The 26,927-nt window shown below is 38.4% G+C and overlaps 2 protein-coding genes across 4 annotated transcripts in view; one reads left to right on the forward strand and one right to left on the reverse strand.

Annotated features, from left to right (window-relative positions):
- Positions 1–10,916: 10,916 nt before the first annotated feature.
- On the reverse strand, positions 10,917–17,394 carry LOC108439860 (G-protein coupled receptor 55). Its single transcript, XM_017718502.2, has 2 exons — positions 17,255–17,394; positions 10,917–13,049 (listed from the first exon to the last, which is right to left on the reverse strand). Exon 2 carries the CDS (start codon positions 13,029–13,031, stop codon positions 12,105–12,107), a length of 927 nt encoding a protein of 308 aa, XP_017573991.1. The 5' UTR covers positions 13,032–13,049; positions 17,255–17,394; the 3' UTR covers positions 10,917–12,104.
- Positions 17,395–20,900: 3,506 nt separating this feature from the next.
- The window catches only part of gigyf2 (GRB10 interacting GYF protein 2), a 36,453-nt gene continuing 30,426 nt past the window's right edge, over positions 20,901–26,927 (forward strand). For all 3 annotated transcript variants that reach the window (XM_017718498.2, XM_017718499.2, XM_017718500.2), the window contains exons 1-6: positions 20,901–20,992; positions 24,753–24,804; positions 24,992–25,130; positions 25,364–25,459; positions 26,229–26,337; positions 26,618–26,726. In XM_017718498.2, the coding sequence (XP_017573987.2) occupies positions 24,767–24,804; positions 24,992–25,130; positions 25,364–25,459; positions 26,229–26,337; positions 26,618–26,726 (491 nt within the window). In that variant the 5' untranslated portion in view covers positions 20,901–20,992; positions 24,753–24,766. The remainder of the gene's footprint in view (positions 20,993–24,752; positions 24,805–24,991; positions 25,131–25,363; positions 25,460–26,228; positions 26,338–26,617; positions 26,727–26,927) is intronic.

Consider the following 26,927-nt stretch of genomic DNA (forward strand, 5'->3'; position numbering starts at 1 on the left):
TAGCAAAACCAGCATAGACCAGCATGCCTGGCCACCAGCATATGTTTTGTTTTGGATGCTGGTTTTCTGGTCAGCACCAATGGACTGATCACTACTAAATCCAGCATGAAGGTGTTCGATGACCAACGCTAGAACAGCATAAATCAGCTAGCAAGACTATGAAGGAATGCATGCTGGTCTGTGCTGTTTTTTTTTCAGCAGGGTAGGTGTAAATGCTAAGTTTGGTTGTCTGTCACCAGAGACGGAATGAAAAATGAACATGAAAGCTTGTAACTCCACATGGCATCTGTTTATGGGAAAAAACATGATGTCAGAAGATGCCAGCCCTGAATGCTTGTTTTTCTACTGTATCTCAGGTTTATTAAAACATTGCACTATCCTTTACCAGTACTGTTGCTTTAAAAGTTTACACCACAGTACCCGCAATATCTGATGGGCCCCACTGTGACCCCTTCCACACCAAACAGTAAAAATAGATGCTGCTTTAGAAACTGAATTTTTTTTTCCAAAAGCAGATTGAAAGGGGTGCTGAGTTTGTAGAAGTGGAGTATCCAGTATTATATATTTCAGGTTGGTGAAGGGCTAATATAATTTAGTGGAGAAATTGATATGATTTAAAAATATTCACTTAGCCAGCTAGGTAGTTATTAATAATTAAATGCTTTATTGTTAAATAAATCCTACTTTAAGCTTAATCTTAAATATTTCTTAATATGTCAGCTACTACTGACAATATTGCTGACGTTAGCTGCCTACTGTTGCACATAGCTATAGCTATTGAACAACACAATTGAACTTGAACGCTATAATGTTATCCTAGCTGGTTAAGAATTGAAGCTAACTAGCTAAATGTAGGACAATTAATGTCAGCCCTCTTTCCCTGTGAAACAAACTTGGTTCTTGGTGCTCTCATAACAGTGTATGGCTTGGTCAAGAATTGATGACGTAACCTTAGATGACATTCCTGAAGTACTCCAACATTTTTTACCTGAGATGATAAAGGTGAGGACTGTAGAGACAAGAGCAGAGGACAAACGTAAAAAGATGACAAGAAGGAAAGGAAAATGGGGCAGTGGAGGAGAGATAGATGATGGAGAGAGTGAGGTGAGTACACATTTCAATAAACTCTCACTTTTAGTTGTTTAATCTAAAGTAGATTGTGTTTGTGTATGTGTGCATCTGAATGTCAAAATCATGTAGCAACTCAACAAAAGTTGTAAACTATATTTAAGATAGTGTAAGTGTAATTTTCACTGTACATTCCTTTATCAATGACTCCTTTTTGGAAAAAATTAAGTGGTGTCAAGAAGTCAACTCTATTGACTCCATTCATGCATCACCAGAAAAACATACTGTTTCTATTCATATTTAGTTTTTAATCTGTGGTTGAGACCCCACCCAGTGAAGAAAATGCTTGTGTCGGGTGGTGGCAGTCCTGTCCACTCCACACCTGGCTTGTAGAGACACTGCCACCATGTTAGATGTGACAAAGCTGTGGCAGGATGTGGGTTCTCTACCTAAAAGAACTCTAGCCTTGTTAATTTTTTTTCACGGTCATTGGGTGACAGTGTTTTTCAAAATGATCATCAACGAGGTCCTGCGGCAATTTTGGTCACCACAGCACACTTGACACCCAGTTCTGTCAAGTCCACGGTGGTTGTATGAGGTTGGTGTAAACATGTATTTTTGTGTTTACTGAATGCATGTACATAGACATTGTTCTCTATTTCACCATTAGAATCTGGACGAGCCCTGGGTCTAAGCTGGTATTGTCTATGGGAAAATTAATGTTTTTGAAAGCGCCCTCTTTTGCACACGCTGGTTAACTCACAAGTTCCAAAGCCAATGCATTTTGTCCTACATACACTATATTTCCAAAAGTATTGGATCACATGCATATGAAATTGAATGAGATCCCATTCTTAATCCATAGGGTTTAATATGATGTCGGCCCACTCATTGCAGCTATAACAGCTTCAATTGTTCTGGGAAGCCTTTCCAGAAGGGTTAGGAGTGTGTTTATGAGAATTTTTGACCATTCTTCCAGAAGCGCGTTTGTGAAGTCAGACACTGATCTCGGACAAAAAGGCCTGGCTCACAGTCTCTTCTCTAATTCATCCCAAAGGTGTTCTATCGGGTTGAGGTCAGGATTCTATGCAGGCCAGTCAAGTTCTTCTACACTACACTCATCCAAACTCATCCATGTCTTGGACCTTGCTTTGTGCACTGGTGCACAGTCATGTTGGAACAGGAAGGGGCGAGCAAGAAAGTTGGGACCATGACATTGTCCAAAATCTCTTGGTCTGCTGAAACAGACAACTCCACACCATGATCCCTCATCTACCAAACTTTACAATTGGCACAATGCAGTCAGACAAGTACCGTTCTCCTGTCAACCATCAGATTGCCAGATGGAGAAGCGTGATTCGTCACTCCAGAGAACATGTTTCCACTGCTGTAGAGTCCAGTGGCAGCGCGCTTTACACCACTGCATTCGACACTGCATTGCGCTTGGTGATGTAAGGTTTGGATGCAGCTGCTCGGCCTTGGAAACTCATTCCATGAAGCTCTCTACATGCTGTTCTTGAGCTAATCTGAAGGCCACATGAAGTTTGGAGGTCTGTAGCGATTGACTCTGCAGCAAGTTGGCGACCTCTATGCACTATGCGTTGACCCCACGCTGTCATTTTACTTCATGGCTGAGTTGCTGTCATTCCAATCGTTTGCACTTTGTTATAATACTACTGACAGTTGACTGTGGAATATTTAGTAGAGAGGAAATTTCATGACTGAGCTTGTTGCATAGGTGGCATCCTACCATGGTACCATGCTGGAATTCACTGAGCCACTGAGAGCAACCCATTCTTTCACTAATGATTGTAGAAGCAGTCTGCATGCCTAGGTGCTTGGTTTTATATACCTGTGGCCATGGAAGTGATTGGAACACCTGAATTCAATGATATTGATGGGTGAGTGAATACTTTTGGAAATATAGTGTATATGTTTGATTGGTACTGTGCTATCTGAACCACAAACTTGCAGGTTTGGAACATCACAGGAGATGATTTACCCTGTCAAATTCATTATCATCTTGGAAAATACATAAATATACATGATCTTTATGATAGCGATAGGATAATAGCATTAAAATAATAGAAAGACAGAAGCTAAAGCCCACTGATCCAGCAAAAAAATTCAAGGCTGAAGTCAGCTTCTCATTTGAATGATCTTGTTCCACCTTAAATGGTGCAGCAGTTATGCTCTGGCACCTCAGGCACCATTTGGAATGGGAAAATTCAAACAAAAAGCTGGTGAATATGAGCAGCTGACTTCAGCCTTGTAAAAAGCGGAACATTGTAAGACATTTTAAAAGAAACTATTCTACTTTTGAGGAAAAGTTTCCTGCTGGTGATGTGAGAAAACAGGCTATAGCTGAGCTATGGCTTAAAGCAGAGCAAAGTAAGTCTGCATGGTTGTTTACATTTTTTTTTTAGCCTATACTGAGACAAGTTTACAGCCAAGATGGTAAAATGGACATAAAATGTTGTGGCTCCCAAGGTGGTTTGATTTTTGTTGAAAGGATTAAATGGCTCTTCTTAACATTTGGGTGGCTGACCCCTGCCCAATACCTTACTTATTTTATTAAAATAAATGATTTACCATTCCATTTTGTCACCACCTTTACAGTAACATTAGCAAAATTTTGCCAAATGTTTCGGTAGTGACAATTCTTAAGGTTACACAATTACTGTATTTACATGCACGTAATAATCTGATAACTAAAGAAAATCAGATTTTGTCAGTAATTTATTCAGTGTGTTTACATGTACTTAGGTAATCAGAGAATGGGAAACTCTGGGTCTACATGAGTCAGGCAATAATCTGATTTCTGCTTTGCAACCATCCAGAAGCATTTTGTTTCCATCTCACGGGTACTGTGTTAAATGCTGCTTCCTGTTTCAGGGACATCATTCTGTTTTCATTCATTCTGTACATGTGCATGCTAAGAAAAACAAAAGAAATCAGAATAAGAGTTTACATGTGCTCAAAACTTCAATTATTGGGGTAAAATCCAGATTTGCTAGAAATCTAGTAATGGCCCTTATCTGAAAATCAGAGTTTTACGTTATTGAATGATCATATTATTGGCATGTATGTAAATGCACTTATTGATTTTCAGACTTGGCACATTTACCTCAAACAAGGGGATCTAACTGCTCACCATGTGGTCATGAGGGACAGGGAGATAATGTCTTGCTCTAAAATGCGAGGGTGTGGCTAAAAAAGGTTCCGCCTACAGACTTAAATTCTTTGTGATTCAGTAGTGACATCATCATCAGTAGGGCGTCATTTCTCGATTTAAGTTTTTAAAATTAAATAATTTTAAATTATTTAAATTAGTTTATTACTATCTTATTTAATCATGGGACTAAACAGATCATAACATAGATAGATGTAGAGGGAGAGAGAGAGCGAGAGAGTTTCAGCTAATTTGGTAGAATGGAAACAGAAGAGCAGAACTATTCCTCTACTGCAGAGTAGTTAAAATATGTGATTATATGCATAGTATTTAGTACATATTGTCACTGTCAGGACAAAACCCTGTGTCATTTTTGACGTTTTTCATTTTTTAACATATTCTGAAGTCCTCCACTGCCCTTGACATTGTGCCAAAATTTCTTGATGAATGGACCAATAGAAATGATCCAAGATTACTGGGTGAGACGAATCAACAGAATCCAGACGCTCACAGATAAAAAGGCAACAGTGGTTTTATTATCACTAGGCAAAAGCATGGTCCAATAACAGGCGTGGGTTAAATCCCAAAAAAAAACTCGGTAAGATCACAATGGTGGTCAAATAAACTGGCCAAATGATTCAATAACACAGATCAAATATGAGGGGCAAAAGTACAAAAAGGGGCAAGCAAAGGGCAAAGGCAGTAAAACAATGCAAAGGTCAAAAAACAGGGAAAATGCAGGAAAAACGTTCAGCAAATTCTCAAAGAAACAATACCTCGCACGAAAGCCCGGGCTTATATACTAAATTGTTCTAGTCATATGACAACATACACAGATGACCAGCATTAGTAATCGGGAGTTTGTGAGCACCGATAGGGGTGCAAGCTAGTGTCAGAAGTCATGTGATTTCCCAAAGTATCGTGGGCAATGGAGTCCGTCATGGACTCCGAGTCAGAAGGAAGTTGCTCTGTCATGTGATCTCCCAGTGGAGTCTGGGAAATGAAGTTTCCTTCCAGGAGTCATCCTGATGCTGGACCAACAGATCCTTCTCCTGAGAGTTCTGCAGACGGGTAGGAAGAGAGCTTGATAGCCTCTTACGTGGGCGACCTCTGTGGCGAGGAGTTGGCTTCTTTGGGTGTCGACTGTGGAAATCTGCAACAAAAGCAGGATCCAACACGTCTTCAGTGGACACACAACATTGTTTTTCTGGGCCATACCCCTTCCAATCCACCTGGTGCTGAAGGAGCCCGCCGCGTCTCTTGGAGTCCAGCAACCTACGGACAGCATAGACTGGGGCCCCATCTATCACCTCCGGTGGTGGTGGTATAACGTCCGGTGTGGCCTCGTCCAAGGGCCCTGCAACAACAGCTTTAAGAAGAGATACATGGAAGGATTGTGAGACTATCAGTCTATAGGTTACATTATTAATGCGTTTCACTATCTTGAATGGCCGAATGTATTTGGGCTGAAGTTTTCTGCAACTTCGGAAGTCCCTTGTGGTCAGCCACACTCTATCTCCGGGCTAATATACTGGAATCTGATCCCAATGTCAGTCTGCTTGTTCCTTATGGTGTTGAAGAGCAGTTTCAATGCGCTGGTATCTTGCCACACTTGCTTACTCTGTGTCATCCACTCGTCCACTGCAGGAATGTTGGTCTGAGAGCCAGTCCAGGGAGCTAATGGTGGTTGGTAACCTAAGATGCACTGAAAAGGGATTTTGTGCTATTTTGGCACATGCTAAATACTTAGCCCAATTAGAAGGGTTTTCATAGCAAAACAGTCTTAAAAACCTTCCCAGTTCTTGATTCACACGCTCACATTGTCCATTGGATTGCGGGAGGTATCCTGATGATAGTCTAATATTCTCAATGTGTTCAAATAATGCGGCTCACACCTGAGATGTAAATTGAGGTCCCCTGTCAGACACAATGTACTCTGGAATTATGAAAGTATGAAAAACCTGCTGGAATAATGTTTGTGCCGTCTGAAAGGCACTGGGTACAAATCAAACTCCCCTAGAGAATCTGTCTACCACAGTAAGAATGGTCCTAAACCCTTGTGATTTGGGCAAGTCAGTGACAAACTCTATAGCGATGTGGGACCAGGGTTTGCTAGGTATGGGCAAGGGCATTAACTTTCCTGCAGGTACACTGAGAGCAAATCAAGCAGGAGGAAAAAAAGGAATGGATATCCTGAATCATGGATTCCCATGGGCTAGAGGTTTGTGTGTGTGTGCTTCCCCAGGATGTCCAGATATCAGAGAGGAATGGGCCCATGTAATAAGCTGTGTGCGGAAAGGTTCAGGTACATACAGTTTCCCCGGTGGGCATTGGCTTGTTACTTTGGGACTGATTAGAGCCTTTTCTTTTCTTCTTCAAACTCTCATCGAATAGAGGAGATGGTAACCTCAGGAGGCAGGATCCATTCGGGGTTCTTGGGCTTGGGTGTGGCATTTTCCGCTTGATGGATGCGGGATAACGCATCAGCCTTTGTATTATGATACGATCGGGCTATATGTGATGTTGAAGTGAAAACGTGAAAAGAATAGGGACCATCTGGCTTGGCGAGCATTGAGTCATTTAGCAGTATGGAAATATTCCAGGTTCTTATGGTCTGTGAGGACTGAGAAAAAGTGATTGTCTCCTTCCAGCCAATGTCACCATTCTTCCAAATCTAACTTGATGGCCAGTAATTCACGGTCACCTATACCATAGTTTCTCTCTGCTGTGGAGAATTTATGTGAATAAAATGCTATAGGGTGTAATTTCTAAGGGGATCCAGTTTGTTGGGAAAGTATCGCTCTGACTCCGGTTTCTGAGGCATCCTCCTCTACTACAAATGGCTGTGCAGGATCAGGGTGTTTCAAAATGGGAGCGGTTGTGAACGCCTCTTTGAGACTTTGGAAAGCCTGTTCTGACTGTAGTCCATGTGATTCTTTTGGGGTTTCCTTTTAGCAGGGATGTTTGAGGGGGCTGCAATACTAATAAAATTTCAAATAAATCTATGATGAAAGTTAGTGAAACCCAAAAATCTCTGTAGTTCTTTGACTAACTTGGGTGTGGGCCACTCAACCATGGCATTTACTTTGTGGTCATCCATTATGACTCCTTGTTGGCTAATGATGTATCCCAGAAAGGACACAGACTGCAATTGGGAGACTGTGAGCACTGATAGGTGCAGAAGCTAGTGTCAGAAGTCATGTGATTCCCCAAAGTATTGTAGGCAATGGAGCCCGTCACAGACCACGAGTCAGAAGGAAGTTGCTCTGTCATGTGATCTCCCAGTGGAGTCAGCCCAATGCGTGACACTGGGAATAAATCATTTGTCCATTTACTTCCATTAAAAGTTCAAAATGTTTGGCATTCTCCTATACAGCTACCTTATTGGAGATGCAAGTTTTGTTCCGACAGTGATGATGTGCTCCACTAGATCTCGGTCACAGGTTTAATTGTTAATACTGTCTTCCACTGTTTAATCCACCTCCCTCACATCTCCTCTTATGTATTCAGCTTTTAAAAGTATCAAATTTCACTCCTCCCTCCAAGCTCTTGAAATAGCAGATGTCTGGTTTATGTGTTATAATTGTATTGATCAGTTCTGAAAGCTTGTGGGAGATCGCTAAGCCTAGTTACAGTTATTGATCTATTTTCTGACAGTCTGTGTTTATGTGTTTAGGAGCAGCTTTTAGTGAAAGGTGGCGGGGCCAGGCATGGGATGGGATGGCCTGAACAATGGCTGACAGGTGACTATAAAGAACCCAATCAGGCCATTGAATAATCCAATTAGCTTTTTTGTTAAATCTGAAAGAAGTAGGGAGACCTCGGAGAGATAAGTATCTATAGAAATAATTGAGAATATAGCTGAATGGACACTGGACATTTTTGACATACTGGGTAAGCAGGTCATATCTTACATGAAGAAAATAACTATGTATGATGAGTACTTCTGTTGGAATAATAGTTCACGTTTGACATTTTGCCTTTGGAGTCTGTTTTGTTGTTAAGCTTGTTTGGATTCTTGTCTGTTAAGTGGTTAAATGTAATTTCAGGGAAAGTGGTATTAACCTTTAGGATATGTTTTTACATGGTTCTATTTGTTTAACTTGTCTATGGCTCTAATGAACTAATTCAACAATGGTTTTGTTGTTAAAACTGAAAGGAGTAGCATTACTGAGACAGGTGTTATACATCTTTATCTAAGTAAATGATCTGCTATTTTTGAATGCAACATCAATATTACACAGATGAAAAAATTATGGTAGATAACAACGGTAGATAATTAATTTACATCTTTGAAAGACATACCCTTCACCAAGTTTTGATTGAGTTCTTTTTGAATACTCCTTTAACTTGCTTGCATCTGATTTTTTCAAATCCTTTTTTCAAAACCTTACAAAATGTCTTTCTGCAGTTACACATTTCCACCAGAAAGGTCTCCAAATCGCCAAAACATAGTGCACACACACACACACACACACACACACACACACACACACACACACACACATATATGTATATGTATATGTATATATATATATATATATATATATATATATATATATATATATATATATATATATATATATATATATATATATATATATATATTAAGCTTAGAACAAACAGTATTGTTAGTATTTTTAGATTCAAGAAGTCAAATGTAGCCAGTCTGTGTTTTGTAAATCATACACATATATGTATATATTGATGGAAAAAATGCAACTAAGGTCAAGTAAGAGACATCCTGCAAGCAGCATTGCCTGCATTATCACTGTGAAAAGGGTTAAGATATATTTCAATGTGAAAATGCACCAGAAGCAAAATAAAGGAAAAAAGACAACAAAGTATTGTTCACCCGTAACATCTAGCAAGTCCTCCGCTCAATATGTATTCTGTTGAATTTCAGCTTACTGTGATACAGTAGCTCCATCCATTTTCCAAAAGTCACTGCAGGAAAGAATTCATCTAATTAAAAACATGTTTATAGTGTTGCTTGCTCTACTGTTCTTTCATGACCTTTGTTAGCCTCACACCTTTTCTTAACTTGATGAACTCCATTTGCACCGCATGCATGAGCTGCACCACTCTCCCCTTACCACAGTGCACATTGGTGTATGTGTTTGTGTTGTTTAATGCATGATGTACTGCCATTGTACTTATGTGTTTAGCCATATTTGTTTACCTGCTTGTTTTTTTAATTCATGCCTGCAGCTGTCATTGGAAGCAAACAGAAAAAAAAGCATAATTTCAAATTTTACAGACTTGGAAACCCAAACACTTTGAGATTCTGAACTTGATTAAATATTCTTGAAATGTATTAAATTGTCAGTGGGGTTCCCCTTTATGTTTTTAGTCCTAAGACAAGGGCTTTATTAGTCATCATCACACCGTTATTGCTTCAGGTCTGGAATCTGTTTTGCAATCTGCAGTCGCCACAAATCGTCACCAGTAACCACGAGACTGTCTCACAAACTCCAATGTTAAAGCTGTTCTTCAGTGCAATGTGTCAGCACTTCATACTTAAAAAATAAGTCAGATCAACTTAAAATTTGAATGCAACCAGGTGCAAGCCATTTTTGATCTCACCTTTTCTCACCTTTTGTCAGTAGCTCTTCTAACGACTCAGTTAGGTAAACAGTACATTTTGCGCTTACTCAAAAAGACAGTAAATGTGCTGCCTTATTATGAACTGAAATTGTTTCAACTCTTTCCCACTCCCACTAATTTGGTTATTACTAATTCTCACCCACAGACTCAGACTTTTTCGCTCACCCGTGGTGTCTCTGTGATTCAAACTCATGATTTTTGTGTCAAAAACGAAATAATACGTTTCTTCCTGAACCACATTTATACATATTTTAATGACTTGATTCGTTCTTTCAGTACTTTCATGACTTATGAAATTTCGTAAGTGGTGCAACTGCTGGCTGCTGCCAACTGCATGAGTAGGTGGTGAGTTTGAGTCCCAGTGATGCTCCTGTTCAAAATGATTTGATTAATAAACTGTGATATTTGTTGCTTTAGCCTGAAAAATGTGTAATTTGGCTGACATAAAATTTTAAGATACCTGAATATCAGAGAAAATAATTATGTAACAGAATGTAGGACTTCTTTTGATGTTCAATTAATAAAAAAATTGTCAGCCCCAAACTTTAAAATAAATTTAAATCCAATTAAAAAATCATTTAGTTTTTCTAAGTATTTCTACATGCCTGAGGCAGATTGTGTTTGACTAAATTAAATTAACAATTTAACCCAGCCAAACTAGTTTAAAGTATGCATCGGGAGCTGTGTGGGCAATCAAATGTGCATTTATATGCAAAAGTTTGGGCACCCCGATTAAATTATTATTATTCTTTGGTTGAGTTTTAAAGTGAAAATAATTTAACACGCTATCTACAAAGAACACACGTCTGTGCATTCTAATGCACAAATACTGATTATTTGCTGACTTTACCAAATTGGAAAAAACATAAACTGTGGCAAAAGATATGGTACATTATATAAGTGTGCTTTCACTTAGAAAATTAAAAAAAATAATGATAATAATTTGACAAGAGGTGTTTAAACTTTTGCATATGACTTTATGCCTTTGAGAAATAAAAGAAAAACACATGCAGAATAGAATACAAAAAGACAAATAAATACTTTTAATCTGTGAATTACTACAACCTTGTTTTCAGGTTTTATCAAATTCACATTTATTGTATTTATAATATGTGCAAGTGGTGATTCTACAATGAAAACTTAGTCCAAGACTTGAACCTATAACATTGTCATTTATCACTCCACCTCCTTAATGCCACATTACCAAAAATATAAAAAATACAAAAAAGGCAAACACTTTTTTAAGTGTTTAAGTTAAAGATACAGTAGCAACAAGCTATTCTAAATTTAAATACATGCTATCGACACTTTTATCATTTCTCACACACCATGAAACTCTGAAAAAAATTTGTTCAAACAGAAACTTGCTTCCTGAGGCAGAGTGAAACAGCAGGCATGCTGCCTGGGCCCACTCTTTCGCGCACCTTATAGAAACAGATAGCAATGCTACTACATCTAAACGCATTTCAGTTTTAACTGGGATGTAGCTTGTTTGCTGAGCACATTTGCTGGATATAGACTATTCACAGTATATTTACTGCTTGTCAAAGGTTTGGAGACATCTTTATTTTCTAAATGTTTTTGTTTTTTGCCCTTTTTTAACAACTGAGCATGTTTTTAGGTTTGTAGTAATGTAGCATATTAAATCATATTATAATGTGATAAAAGCAATGTAATGTTTCACTATTTGTGACAGTATTTCTCACAGTATTTAACCTAACATGTCTCAAACATTTTAAAGACTGTAACGTCAGCACTTATGAGTAGTGTTTAAACTACCAAGGATGGACATGAAGCTGAATGTTGCAAAATATACCCAAAGCATTAGAATACTACTGTTTTATGTTTACAAACCATTTGCAGATATTGTTGTTACTTAACTGAAATGTAGCAGCAAGAAATTCCAAATCCCATAAGAAAGTAAGGTGTCTGCAAACTTTTGATGAGCAGCGTACATAAAGAAGCACAGTATCAATACCTCCCTAAGCTGACAGCACATTTAATAATAAACTAAAATCCTTTATGTCTTACCTGGCATCTGTGTCAACATTTTACGGTAGCCATACAAAAAGGAAACTTCTGATGGACCATGTAGATTATAAAAGCTTCTATAAATAATAAGTCTCCACTCCGGCACAGTCAGCTTTTGACCATTCATCTCTAAAGTTTCTCTTGAACTTGGCACGCTCCCTTCGCGTGAGAAGCGCCTGAGCGCCTGCTGTGGTTAGTCATACAATAACCAAAAAATGTTTCTTTCTTACACTTCTGAGGCACTGCTGTTTCTTATTCTGCTGAGGGACTGCCTGATCACTCTCCTGCTGGCGCGCACCTCTTTGGCTACAAAGTAATAGCAGATGGCATCCAGGCAGCTAGTGACATTGGACAGGCATATGGTCAACTGCACAAACAGGGCAATACTCTTCATGGCCTCGCAGTCTGAAATTCTGCCACTGCGCACCAGGTACTGGAGGAAGATGGCCACATGGCTTGGGGTGAAGGGCACCAGGAAGGCGCAAAGGCTGCTGTAGATGATCCGTATTCCAGCCTGCTTCTCTGAACTGCTGGCGTTGGATTCCTTTAATGCATGGACGCTACGTGCTGAGCAAGTCACCAACACGAGAGTGGGAAGCAAGAACCCAAACACCTCCAAGCAGGCGATGAGCGCCGTGTGCCAACCCTTGTCAGAAAAGCCATGGAAGCAGCGGAACTCTGTATTTACTTTCTCGTGGAAGGTGTAGACAGGCAGGGTCGCAAACACCACAACAAACCAGATGGTGATGCACACATTCCTAGCAATTTTTTTGGACCGTAGCCCGCTGAAGTGGAACGGGTGGCATATGCCAATGTAGCGGTCAATGGAGATACATGTTATGGTGTAGATACTCCCGTACATACCCATGAAGTACAGGCTTTCCAAGAAGCAGCAGAATGTTGCCTTGTCAGAGGACCACTTATTGTCCCTTGCATGCATTTTGAAGGGGAGCTGGAGCAACAAAAGCAGGTCCATCAGAGCTAGGTTGGTCATGTAGATGGAGGACTCTGTCCATTTCTTGAGCAAGGTGCAGAACACCACAAGTGCGATGATGTTCAGGACAAGCCCGAAGACAAAGATGGGCACGTAGATGGCCATCTCCAGTGACTTCATGATATTCTCAGTATCATTTAATACACAGTTGGCATTCATGGTGACTCTGGCGATGCTCTGGGGAAAGCAAGTATGAAATTAATCTGCTTGTTAATTTTTTTTTGTCTCTGAGAGCAATTAATTGAACACAGTGCTTTACAATACAGTGTTTTTTAATGCTTCATCTCAAGGATATGGTCAGTTTTCACAGTAATTTCCCCATACCAAAGAAAACACCTGCCCGTTGACGTCTACTGTAAGTGTGTTTTGAGTCAACAGGTTTTCTGTTCTTTTGCCAAGTACAGGGAAAAGATGTCAAAATTATTGTCTATGTTAATTGACCGCAATCTATAGATCTAGCAATTGAAGCTGAAAAACATTTAAGTATTCCTTTCACAACACTTATTATCAGTCAGTGACCCCATCTGTCAACCTCTTTCACACACGCACCCACTCATGTATGCATATGCATACACCAGCAGGTTTTTATGATTGTAAAGCGCAATGATTCTGACAGCGTAGCTGCATTACCATTAGACCAGTGGGGTGTGATAAACTAATAACAAAAAAATGGTTTACTTGAGCGAGGGTTTCATGCTTAGAAATATAGTGATTGGAAACAAGTATTCAGACACTACTTAATTTTTTTTTTTAAATAAAAATAAATATACATTTATTATACACATATACATATGTGTATATATATAATGTATGTATATATATATATATATATATATATACACATGTGTGTGTGTGTGTGTGTGTGTGCATGTGTAAACAAAAGAAATAAATCAAGATCTCATTTTTAATGCTGCTGCAAAAAAGTTGCGCCTGATGTCATTTTGAAAGACTGGTTGCGAGAAAGCAAAACTCAAGAAGCAAAGAGTTGAAAAAGCATTACACTCTGATCAGTTGAGAGAAAAATAAACTCTTGTTATGTTTGGAAAAATAAGGTTTCTATAAGTGCTCCCAACAGCACTGCAGCTGCAGCAAAGTATAGATCATCATTATATGGGCTGACTCTGCAGACAGTACCGGGACAATGACCTCAAAGTACACAGGCAGAATAACTTAAGACTGGTTTCTAAAAAAGAAGGTGAAGGTGCTTGGATGGCTGAGCCAAGCTCCTGACTTGAATCCTATTGAAAATATATGGAAGCTTTTGAAATTTCACCAGAAGGGTTCATAGCCTTGGGCAACTAAAGACAGCAAAGTATTGATGTTACTAATTTGTGATATTTGGATAAATTTTCCCCTATCGGTTTTGTTTTTTAAACATGTTTCTTTATGAATTTCTTTATAAATATATACCTTGGGGTACAAAGTCAAAAGACAGATGTGTAAATTTGAAGTGGTATGTGTGCTGGAGGAATATTAAATAACAAAAACAAAAGAAATTTCTTATCAATCTATTTAAGGTTGCTTTGTGGCTATGATCCAAATTTAGTAATGTATAGTAAAAAACACCTTACAAACATTTAATTACTTTAAAATAGTTCTTATAGTGCAAGTACATTCAGCTTAAGAGCATGAACGTTTAAATCAATATTCAGGTCCTCAGTGGCGGCTTCCCTTGACAAAGATTAAATCTGTTCCAAGACAGAAATGATTTTCAGTAGAATGCTGTTATAATATAATTTGGTTCTATAGTGAACAAAGAAAATTATTTTGTACTTACATAACAAATTCATTATTTTGAATCATAATTATTATTAAAAGTTTGGATTTTTATATTTTCTTGGAACATCAGCAGTGTTTGATGAACAAATCATAAAAATACATTATATATCAGAAGCTAAACAAGTACACTTACAGTTATTCTATCTTATATATGAATAGATTTATTATATCTCTCCTTTGTTGATGACATATCTTGGGTATGACCATGTCTGAGCTCTGTAAAAGTAAATGATGATGAATGACCCATTAAATCCACACACTTCAGTTCCTCCTTGGATAATTTCATAACTGCCATTTTTTCACAGCAGTTCCTTTAATAGTAGTTATTAATTTGTGGTAGTTATATAATAATAAGATTAAGATCAGAATAATAAGCATGGGCTTCAAGAACATTGGATCTTGATAGCCTACAATTAAATACAGAAGCTATTATTTTTAAAAGCAAAATCTGTGTAATGTAATTTTTTTTTCATTTTTTATTACAATGAACATTTTTCACTGTGCTGATTCTCTTTGTTGATTTTGGTCTACTATTGGACCATTTATTCTATGACCATTTATTCTGTGTTCTATGTAAATATCTTTATTTCTTTACATTTCTCTACATGTAATTCTATATATATATATATATATATATATATATATATTACATTTTATTTCTATTATTATTACATATCATATTTCTATTGTGTGCCTCTATTTTTGTTGTTTTTATGTAATAATTTCTAAACCAAATTATTTTCTGTAGAAATGTATTTGTGATTGTGAGTCATATTTAGCCCAGCAGACTTGAATTGAGCTCTCTTAAATTGCTGCATGTGTTTTAACCTGTACATAAAAGTTGCAGTAATGAACAGTGTGATCTGTGATCATGTGAAAATGATTACCGAATATCCTCTCCTTCATGCACACAAACATTAGGCAGAGGGAGGGGGGAGGGGGAATGTAAGCCACCACAACATTTACCACTGCTGTCAGCACACCTTGCTTTCTCAGATTTAAATCACACACAGCCTTCAAAACTGAACAGACCTGAGCTGAATAGGGAATCTACAGAAGATGAACCAGATCCTAAGACATGAATGGGTTTGCTGCTTTAAAGTACGTTCTCCTATAATATCAGTTGCTCGAATGTTATTCTTGCATAAGCATAAGCTGATTAACGACTCAAAGAGTCATGCTTTCGAAACGCTGCCTTCCTCTTCTCACACACATGGCTTGTGGCTTCAATTCTCACAACGCACTTGGAACCAGCACTAATGAATTACACACTTTAAAACGAACGTGAACAACATCGCAATGACATCGATGTCTGTGGGAAATCTTAATGTATATGCATAATCATAGATATCAATATGTAGACATAACCCTTTTTCATCATTCTTGTTAACTTTGTTTTGTTATGTCTTTTTACATGTACAAGAGAGGAAACTTTCTCAAATGCTACACACTGCATTTCATTACAATTATGGATAAAATGTTACCAAAAGGTAGTATATGTAAGGCTACATGACCCCTACATTCGCATTTCGTGAGAACTGACATAAATACCTAAACTTTTAGAAATGCTTATTGCAACAAGCCTCAATTGTCAGGCAGCTTTTGTCCACTTTGATGTAATTTTGAAACAGCTGGTGTATGAGAACTGGTGATTGTTGAAATTAACCTTTATGAATTTGTTTATGTGTTTATAGATTTGAAGGCCTTATACATTGCCCTTCAGAAAAGTTTTACCTATATGTTCTAGCTGTAGAATTATCTCACTATGCATTTAAAATGTATTCCAATTGATAGAACTGATCAAATGTTTAGAGAATCTGAAGGTTACTGGAATTACACAAACATGTTATTGCAGTTACGTTAGAGGTAGATTCAGGATGTCCTACTTTTCAGCGAAGAGACTTCTGGAAATCTGCTTTAGAAACAGTGAGAGTTACAGTGACAAATGTGTCTCATGAAATGATTCAGGACTGCTTCGTTTGACCTCGTAGTGCTTTTGAAATTTGCCACCCCCACCTTTCTGCTGGAAGCAGAAGCATTATCTGTTTCTGTTGTGTAAAAGCCTTCCTGATTATATGTAATCCATTTGTTGCATTTCATCATCTTTTCATCCACCTTTCTTGCCTTTAAATAGTTGTTTATAGATTTTTTGTGGTAGGTAAAATAGGTTCCTGTTTCAAAACTTCCAGTAAACTGGGGCAAATCCATTGCATTAAAATGCTAATTCTCCCATTTATTTAAAAACTAGAACCTGATTATTGACTTTTTTGGAATTTTACATTCCACCATGGAACTCTGTACGTTTGATCATGTTGTTTTTAACAACAATACAAACATGTTCGCAGTGTTTATATATATATATATATATATATATATTTATATATAAAAGGCACATTTTTGAAAGTGTTTGAAAGTTTTTGAAAAAAAAAACAAACAAAACAAAAACAAAAACAAAACAGAAACTACAACCGACTCGATAAAAACTAAACACAAACGTCTAAACTGACAGATCTAAAAATATGTCTATTGTCTGTCGATATTTTTTGTACTCAGTTTCAGATCCTTTTACAGTATAATTTATGAGTACAGTTGTTTCCACTTACCAAGGTGAAGGTGCTCCGATGTTAGCGTCTCTCTCACTGGCTTAAATGCAGACTGTGGTGTCAGAAGAAAACACTTCTTCTTTTAAACTTTGTAACCACATCCTTGCTAAGAGAAACCTATGTCTGCAAGGACGTCACTCAGTCTAGAGGAACAAGCACATAGCCTAGCCTATCTAACCTAATATATAACATTTGTCATTTACTAAATTTTTAGACCTTTTTCTTTCTAATCACTGATTGCGTTACTTTTAATAATGTGGTTGCAGCCTTTCCAAACATAACTGCAATTAATCTGAACATAAAGTTTTAAACCAAACTATTAATTGTGGTTAGCAGTAAACCTCACATTGCAGTACTCAGGCCTAGTCTGCTACAAGCTTTCTCACAGAACGTTATTACATGGAATGGTTATGAATACCTGGGACATTGTTTTACGATAAGATTTTGGAATAAAATGTTTTTAAAACACATGCAGGGCAGAGAACTACATGCAAGGCATGTCTCACTGGCTTAGTACCCAAAGAAAACTTTTTGTGGGGGATTTTCTTAGGCAACAAAGTGTCAATATGGTTAAATAGTACAGCTCTGCTAAAAACCAGCAACCATTGTTTTGCAATGGCTACTAGGTCTCGCTATATTTAGAAATGCAGGTGATCTTAGTGAGACTGTTTTCCTAAACTTTGAGTATGGGGAAGTTGATCATAGATAAGAGAAAGGTACAATTTCCTGTCTGAGAGATACACATATGTACACAATGAGTAAAAAGAATGCTTTGTATGTTTTCACAGAGCCATAAGAAAAGGATAAAATCAGGGTTGACGTTTTTAATGGCAAGGGGGCTCTACAGTCAGTTATCACATTATATTAGCCTGTTAATATATGACAACAGGGCTGGCTGACCTGATACAGCAAATGAAGTCTTTTTAAGATTTTTATAATTTTCAGTTTAAAACATAACTAATATGTAAACAATGTTGATGTGAAATGCTCAATTCTAGAGTCAGAATCATTCACAGTGGTCCTAATAGGAACCAGACTTCTGAAGAGTTTAATGCTTTTGAGAACTACATCACAGAAAGTTGTTACTAGAAATAGTTACAAATATGCTGCCCGGTGTCTCAGACACTGGGCATTGTAAGGCAAGGTAGACCCCAAAGAAAACTTCTGTTCAAATGTACCACTATTTATGTTTCTCATCGATCCACTCTGAAAGCCTTGGTTTACATCCTAATGATTGAATTATGGTTCAGTGGTTAAATGTATACATTTCTGAGGGAAAACATTGGTTGAATTCTCATTTAATGTTGTCTACATTGGCACCATTTAATTAACGAATTGTTTTTAATTTATTTTTATTTTATTACGCTTAAGGTGGGGTAACAGATCATTAGGCTGTGGAGCGAATGATGTGCTGAGTACCAGAGTCTGCATTTATTTTCACCTTAATAACTGAGACCCCTTAACGCTTAGCATCAGAATTTCAGACACAAGACAATAGAGACAGCTGGGTTCTTAATGTAAGTTAGTTTCTAGATTTCTGGGTAGTTTCATCAGACGTTCATTGAACAACACAAAAAATAGAATTTTTCATGGTCTAGGCCAAAGATGTGCAATGTTATGCTGGAAGGGCCACAGACCTTGATTACGTGCGTGCTCACACTTTGATTTCACTAAAGTTAACATGCCTCCGATGCAAAAATCCATGTAAACAACTTTATCTGAGTTTTTAATGTGGGTAAGTTCTTAATCACAGTCAGCACATCAGCAAACCCACAGTTCTGCCCCCGCAAAATTTGATTAGTCTGGGAATACAGGCAGTATCATCATCTCATCATAAGTTTAGAAGAAGAAGCACATGTGTGCACATAAGGTCAATAAAACAAATAAAGGTCCTGTATAGATGTTTAAAAAATCCAGAGAGATTTTCACTGGTCCACTGTTAACAAGTTGTTCGTTGTGCATGTAAACTCTTGAACCAACTTATTACTTATTATAATCTGTTCCAAATACTGCGGTGCATTAAAATGCAAGAGGTGAATAAGTAAGAAGATTCAATTAAATGTACTTTGCTTTTTGTAATTAAAGGTCAATATAAACAGTAGAATCCATTGTATAAAATTTACTGTTCGCTCTCCAGTCCATGCATGAAGACTAATGGCAAGTTTTGAATTCATGTTTGTGACATCCCAACCTTGAACACATTATTATCTTTATATTTTATCACGACACAACTTTAATGTTTAATTTCATGACTGTGACTTTATGTTTATTTTATTATTTGTTATTTATAGTCACAGATTTTAAATTATTTTTATTACTATTTTTATGTACCCATTTACTCATTTTGTTCTAATTTTGAACTACATTCTTTTATTATACTCTGTGATTTTATTTTTCCATTATATTACACAGCTCATAATACAAGACTGCCAATTAGAACGAAGGTTATTTACATAAATCTCAGTCTCTGAAGCAGTGACAAAAATAAGTTAATCCTTGAACTACAGGAGTCATCTAAAAATTAATTACATTTTTGATAAAATAAAACTGCACAAAACTAAACTTTAAATGAAAACCTTAATGTAGAAAAAAAACTGTAGAAACTAGAATGTGTATGTGAATGTGTATATGTAGAAAATGTAGAAAGTGGTTCCTCCTAGTTGTAGTCTTTGAACTGCACAGTGCTGTTGTCCTGCAGGGCTTCTTTGGGCATACATTCATTTTATGGACAGTCTAGCACCTATATGTGAAACACAAGACCAAGCCAGCTCAGCCCCGACACACAATTCTATCCGGCCCACCAAAGTATTTCACAATGCGCTGCACTACAGTCCCCAGCATGCACTGCACCGTAATGGACGCTCTGACTCTCCCAAGAGCCCAAGACTTGAGCCCAAGTCTTAATGAACTTGCAGCAAAAAGGATGCCAAGTGTCTAGTTCAAGTAAATAGGCAGGGTTAAACTGGATGAGCTCTTGGGGGCATTTAAATTTTGAATAATTACAGTGTCCATGTACTATTTCAACGTCTACTACAAGCGCCTGTATTTTACCGTTGACGTTTTTGCATATTTTGAATAAACAGGTTGTAGCACAACATTAATTAAAAAATGAAGGATTTTTTCCCCTAGCCCACAGATCTGATGAGAATTTTTAAATACGTCCCTTTTACTGGTTGAGTTTTACTGGTTAGTCTAGCTAATCCGCCCCATCGCCCCTCAGAGAGCATATTCTATACACCAACACCAAGAAGCCCCCAAAACGTGCTTGAAACAACAATCACAAAGAAAGTTTAGTTTGCTAAAATCTGGGCCGCCTGCCGAATTCTACCTTATCGTACGGAGTGCCACTGTGTCAAACAAAGAAAAGAAAACGTTTTCCTTGCTAAATGGTTTTATCCCCTGGCAGTCGTTTCTGCTCTTCATTCGCACACGTTTTGCATTTCCATGCAAAATCCATTGCATTTGCAAAGGGACGCAAAATACAAACGAAACAACGCCATGTGATTACTTTCTCAGAGCGCTTAGTGTTCGCTTAGCCGCCGGCCCCGGTGCAGACCTGACTTGTGTTTGAAAACACGCGGCGCTGAGGAGGCGAACAGCTGCAGTCAGCGGATTCTCGCTCATCCGGGTATTTTTTCAGGCCATAGGTTGTCATGTGACGCGTTTTCAGCCATCTTGTGGATACGAAAAGAGAGACAACTTCGCATACAAACTCAGCGCTGTCAGTTTAAAGCAGAGGTAAGACAGCGAGGACGATGGGACAGGTTTTGCTGTAAAATAAAGCTTAACTGTTAATACGTCAATTCTGAGTGACATAGAGCCCCCAGTGTCCGGGGATTGAGATCGTTTAGCCGAGGTGTGTAGCCGCATGGTTGTTTGGCCTTGAAGCTTCGGTCTCGAGTAGATGAGGCTTCCAGGTCGGGCTGAGAGAGGCGGGGTGGGGGACCGAGTCAGACAGTCTGCAGCTAACGTTCAGTAGCGGCGTGAGCATAAGCCCCAAATTAGTAGGCCGCACCGAGGGGTTAACTCGTGTCAGACCTCTTCAGTATTGCCGGGTGTACTTCACACGCCGTTCACATCTGCGCCGGTTTTATTCGTTTGACATCGCTGTCTGCGAATAATGGGCACAGACAAACTTACTGTTTGCTTGCCATCCAAAATAGCAAGTATATTGCCAGGCTACCTTCCTGCTGTAGCGTTAGTTAGCATAGCGTATAGCTGGCTAAAAGTCATCACCGCACCAATTTAACCTAACTTTACTACTCAGGCTAATATAACATGACACGCTGACCAGTTAACGCCTACTTGGTCACCACCGTGTTCAGATAAATTAGCTATCTAACGTGAACGGCCTATGGGTTTATTTGGAATTCAGCTTTAGCTCTGACACTTAGTTCTATTTCAACAAGTAACGTCAGCGTTAGCCGCTATAAATGGATTCGGCCTGACACAAGCAAGGTAGCGTTAGCTGTCCTTCCCATGTAGCTACAACCGTACGCCTCCGTGGGCATGGGATACCAAATTAACTTTACACTTTTTTTTAGCTATGTTAATATTTGCGTGCCGCATTAATCATGTTACGTAGTGTGTGCTGGTAGTAAGGTCAGCTGATGAAACGGCAGTGTAGTGGAGGTTTAAGTTAGCCTCTCGAGCTAGCTAGTCTGTTAGCCAGCAAGCTGGCTACTGCCTGACAACTGCCAGTCCGTCGAAGTATGTTAACCTAGCTAGCTAAAGGTTTATGTGTAGCCAACACTGTCCCTAAACAAGTGAAAATGTGTTTCAGTAAATGTTATGCCGGTGACTAGACGCCAGTGAAGCCAGTTCCTTGTGAATTATAATGCTGTGTTTGTTTAAATCACAGTTTGCTGATTTTTAAAAACCGGCCGCTTCTTAAACACGGTCGATAGCAAGTAACGCTGGCTAGGTTAGCTAGCGGACGCGTTTGTGCAGTCGTGGGCCAGCTGGCGAGACCAAGATAGAAAAGCTAAAACCATACAGCCCGTCTCACCTGCTACTGTGGTAACAGCTGCTTTACGTCTCTGTTAAGTTAGTTAGCTAGTTTAACTTTACATTTAACTGCCCGACTGGCACGGCTACCAAAGTGGACGTAAGTGACAAGCATCGGTTAGGAGTTTCTTTAGCGTGGGAGTTGTTAGCTTTGGAGCTAACAGTGGCTGAAGTGGAAATACCAGCTAAAGTATTGTGGCTAATTACTTAGCATCGTCTCTGCGAGTACCCCGATGCAATGACGTTTTCTTCCTAAATCTAACTTTGTTTTAACTTTCTCATAAAATAACTCGACTTAGAGAGGTTTATGTTAATGTCAGGCAATTAACAAAGCACAACTAGTGCACGTGGTTTAAAACCGTACGCAAGTCAGTAAACTTAACCTACATTCTTTAGGATTTCTAATCAAAATTGAACAGCTTCACAATGACGTGTCTTGATAATTTAATACATAAAGCCGAGGTTCAATTATGTGCATGTGTAGTTAGAGTAACACCATGTAAAGCAAGCTATCATTCCAGACTGCGTTGTCAGTCAGGTAAAGCTGACGGAACTCCGTTCCCACACCTTACTCTCAGACCAGCTTTGTGTCTCCACATGGTGTTACAGTGAAGCAAGCAACTGAAGCCCCTGTGTTCGATACAGATGTCTGAGAACGCTCTTCCTAATTGGGAGAGTCCTTAAAATAGCTCTGGCTCCTACATCGCTGTAGACTGCGCTGAGATGAGGGAGCCGTTGGGGTCACCCCTTTTACAAGGAACTGAAATGACGACAGTACACATGAGATCATGGCACTTTTTGTTCTGAAGGTTTCTAAAAAATTATCTTTGACCAACATCTGTTTTTATTACTTTCGATATTTAGTCTAAATACAGTTATCAGAACGTCTGGAGGGTTTTAAAAAGCAAAGCTGTATAATGTAAGGGAGCCTACACCGTGTCAATCCTGCCACACACTAAATGTGTAAGAGTGTACTATTTGGAGTATATATCTCACAGCGCTGTCTGCTATTGCAGCTGGTTCTTTATTTTGAACTACAGCCTACCTTAAGCATGATTTATTGTGTTTTGCATGTTATAACATGTTTATATAATTCCCAGAATTGATGGCTGTGCAAATCATGGGTGCAAACTATGTTGTTAGCAGCGCTATGATGTTTTAATGTAATAGCTCCTTGTATGTAATTTAGAAAGACTTGAGTATTAGTTTAAAGTTTATAGGTTGTTTTACTAAGTATGGACTTTGTCTGGTAATGCCAGTGTAGTTTAAATTGATAGCTGAGTAATTTCATGTTATCTCTTTAGTGTGGCATCAAAAAAGGTGAGCAGTGCAGTCATGCATAAATGCATGTACAGGCCAGTACTGACAGCTGTGTACCTTTTTAACTTGTGAGAAGAGTCTCTAGCACATGGATAGTTCTTAAATATGTTAAAACTGTCATTTTGGTGTCACACGGTTGAAGATTATATTGGGACACACTGCAACAGGTGCTGTGATACATTTTTTTTCTACACACTAAAATATCTAGTTTCCTTAGGTTATCCAAAAACTGCTTCTACTCCTAGACTTAGTCATACGATCTGTTTTCAATGTATGTTGTTAAAATAGGGGTGGGCAGTATGCCAATATTTTGTTGCTGTCATGATGAATAACAAAGTATGCATTTCTGTACACATAGTATCACCAGTAAGAACACTGAACAACTGCACATTTTTATTAAAGCAGAGCATTATTATTCTCACTGAGTTGGATATTTGGCGATAAGACATTAAAAAAAGAGAGTTTTTGCTGGCATTTGTAAAATGTGGCTCTAGTGTTGTTACATCAGTTCAAACTTTAGTATCAGAAGAACTAAATATTGCACTTGTAAAGACATCAATTATTGTGAAGTTATATGTGTACTATGTCACCCACCCCTATATGAAAATGAACTTACACTGTAGATCTTGCTGCATTATTTTCATTCTTGTTTTGTGAAGCATAAATAGTGTAATGTAAAGCCATTGTTAGTTTAGAGCAGATGAGGAGCTGGTGTGGCTGAAGCTTTTCATTCCAACAAAGCAGATTTTATGTTTGAAGGCTGAGACCAACTGATTTCATGAGTGGAAATGGGTGTCATCCTGCTTGTTTGGAATAAAAAGCCATACGTACCCTCTGCAGAAAACACTGGACACTTCTGGTTTACAGGTTTTTTCATCCATATTGGTCATTATAGTCAATTGGTAATTTTAAAATGATCTCTATTATGTGAGACCCATGGTCCATTTAACCATTTCAAACAGAACATCTGGCTGAAGTAGCAGATTAATTGCAGCTGTTGCTTGGTATTGTCTAAGGGGGTTACTGACATGCAGACAGGCTCCCACTGGTGGTGTATCCTGCTTAATAAAATGTAAAAACGTTTATAAAATAAAATGCAATCACCAATTAAATATAGATGTTTTGTCCATCTGTTTTGCATTTTGTTTTGAAATATTATTCATTTTTTCAGACTTTCTAGGAAAAATGGCAGAAACCCAGACACTTAACTTTGGACCAGAATGGTAAGCGTTATAATATAAATTAGTGTTTTTGGTAGAATGCTTTGTGTAACATGTACAGATGTTGATTATAAACTTCTCATTGAGGAGGGAAATTAACTGATTTCAGTGATTACATTTTTCTGTCTCTCGCCTACTGTCTTTTCTCCCTCATCTCTGTTTGTGTATCTCTCTCTCTCTCTTCTCTCAGGCTCCGTGCTTTGTCTGGTGGAGGGGGGAGCAGCAGTGTAGCTTCTCCTCCTCTTTCACCTGCAATGCCAAAGTATAAACTTGCAGACTATCGCTATGGGAGAGAAGAGATGCTAGCACTTTATGTAAAGGATAACAAGGTAGAGAGCACTGCTTGGTTGGAGCTGTTATTGTGTCTGGTTTATTGATGTTCTGAGTATTGCTTTGTGTAACTATATGTCCTATTGTATAGGATTTTCTGACATTTCAGTCACTATGTATGTATTAAAAATGCAAATTTGAAATTAAAGATAGTGATTGTAGACATTCATCTTAAATTAGTTACTCTGAGACTGTTTTTAATTTTTGCTGTACTGTTGTTTCTGTGCTCTAGATTCCGATAGATCTACATGACAAGGAGTTTCTGCCTATTTTACAAGAGGAGCCCTTACTGCCACTGGCCCTTGTCCCATTTACAGAGGAGGAACAGGTAAGATCAGGCAGTTATTCACTGCTAAACGCTATGCAGCACAATACTTGTGCCATATTCATGCTCTCATTCAAGGAACATTATCGTAAACATGAAAAGGCTCATCTCTGTTCTGGATGTAGTTCCTCTAATGTATGCCTGCAATGCCTGGTTGCACTTCTGTCATTGTTCAATACTCATGCACACATGCAGAACGTGCTTGTCACATGTAAGTCGTCGTAGCGTGAGGCACATGAGTAACGGAGGAGTATGTTTTACTTCTGTAGCAACTCAAGAATTTACAATCACAGTTCATTTCTTTGTGACTTACAACAATGAGGAGCCCTCACTGGCATTCTGTAACACTTTGTTGTCTGTCCCAGAATATCTCTACTGGTGTGACACAACAGTACTAGTGTTTACCTTCAACAGTATTGATAGATAAAGAACTTGGAATCCAGTGTTTGTAGTTTGCTTGCTGCTTCAGCTTGTTGTGAAACAGTATTAAATAATGAATAAATAGGAAGTACTCTTTCTGGAAATGTTGTTTGCATCTGGTTAATGTTTACAATACAGTTTAATGTTTTGAGGCAAATAGAACAGTACAACAGGCCAATCAAAACAAGCTATATCAGGTGTGCAAGACAGTCTTTCAGCATAGAGAAGCAGTACTCAAAATTTACTAACTTTATTAATGCAAGCGTAAATATAATTTGAGTCTGTGATATGTTATATTTGGAGAAGGATGTTGAATTTAACTGCTCAGAAACATGCTTGTGTGTTTCCACAGAGAAATTTCTCCATGTCTGTAAACAGTGCAGCAGTGCTGCGTCTGACTGGGCGAGGAGGGGGCGTGGTGGCAGGGGCAACCCGAGGTCGAAGTTCCTCCCGCGGGCGAGGTGCATACCCTCAACCACACTTCCACTTTCCCCCCCTGTAGTCTGAGAAAAATAGAAAAAAGGGAGAGAAAGTCTTTGAAGTGTTTTTTTTCTGATTACGCAGACAAAGCTGTTCAGAGTCAGCAGAAACCAGTGAAACCATTGTGTATTTTGAGTTGAATGAGATAATCTCTTTTAATCATTTAATGTTTTTATGCATTTCCGATGCTACATAGGTAACAAACTTATATGGGCTCCATGTCTCTGTAATTGCATTGTGTGTTTGTGATTTTCAATGCAGGCCGAGGCAGGGGAGAAGGAGGGTTTTACCAAAGAAGTTTTGATGATGTGGAGGGTGGATTTGGCCGAGGGGGGAGGGAGATGCATCGCTCTCAAAGCTGGGAGGAAAGGTACCCCACACGCAAACCGAATAGTCATTGTCAGAACTGCTGACAGCGGGTTCATGCAGTTGTAATAACTGGGACACAAAAACTGATCTAGTATCAGTGCTTAGACTTGCTGAACACCTCAGGTAGTTCTGCTGAACCAGGAGCAATTCTCTTCCATTTGTATTACAGTGTAATTAACTGATTCTAAAAACTGATGTAAGA

The sequence above is a fragment of the Pygocentrus nattereri genome, chromosome 19 (genome assembly GCF_015220715.1).
Source record: "Pygocentrus nattereri isolate fPygNat1 chromosome 19, fPygNat1.pri, whole genome shotgun sequence".
In the NCBI taxonomy this organism is placed as follows: domain Eukaryota; kingdom Metazoa; phylum Chordata; class Actinopteri; order Characiformes; family Serrasalmidae; genus Pygocentrus; species Pygocentrus nattereri.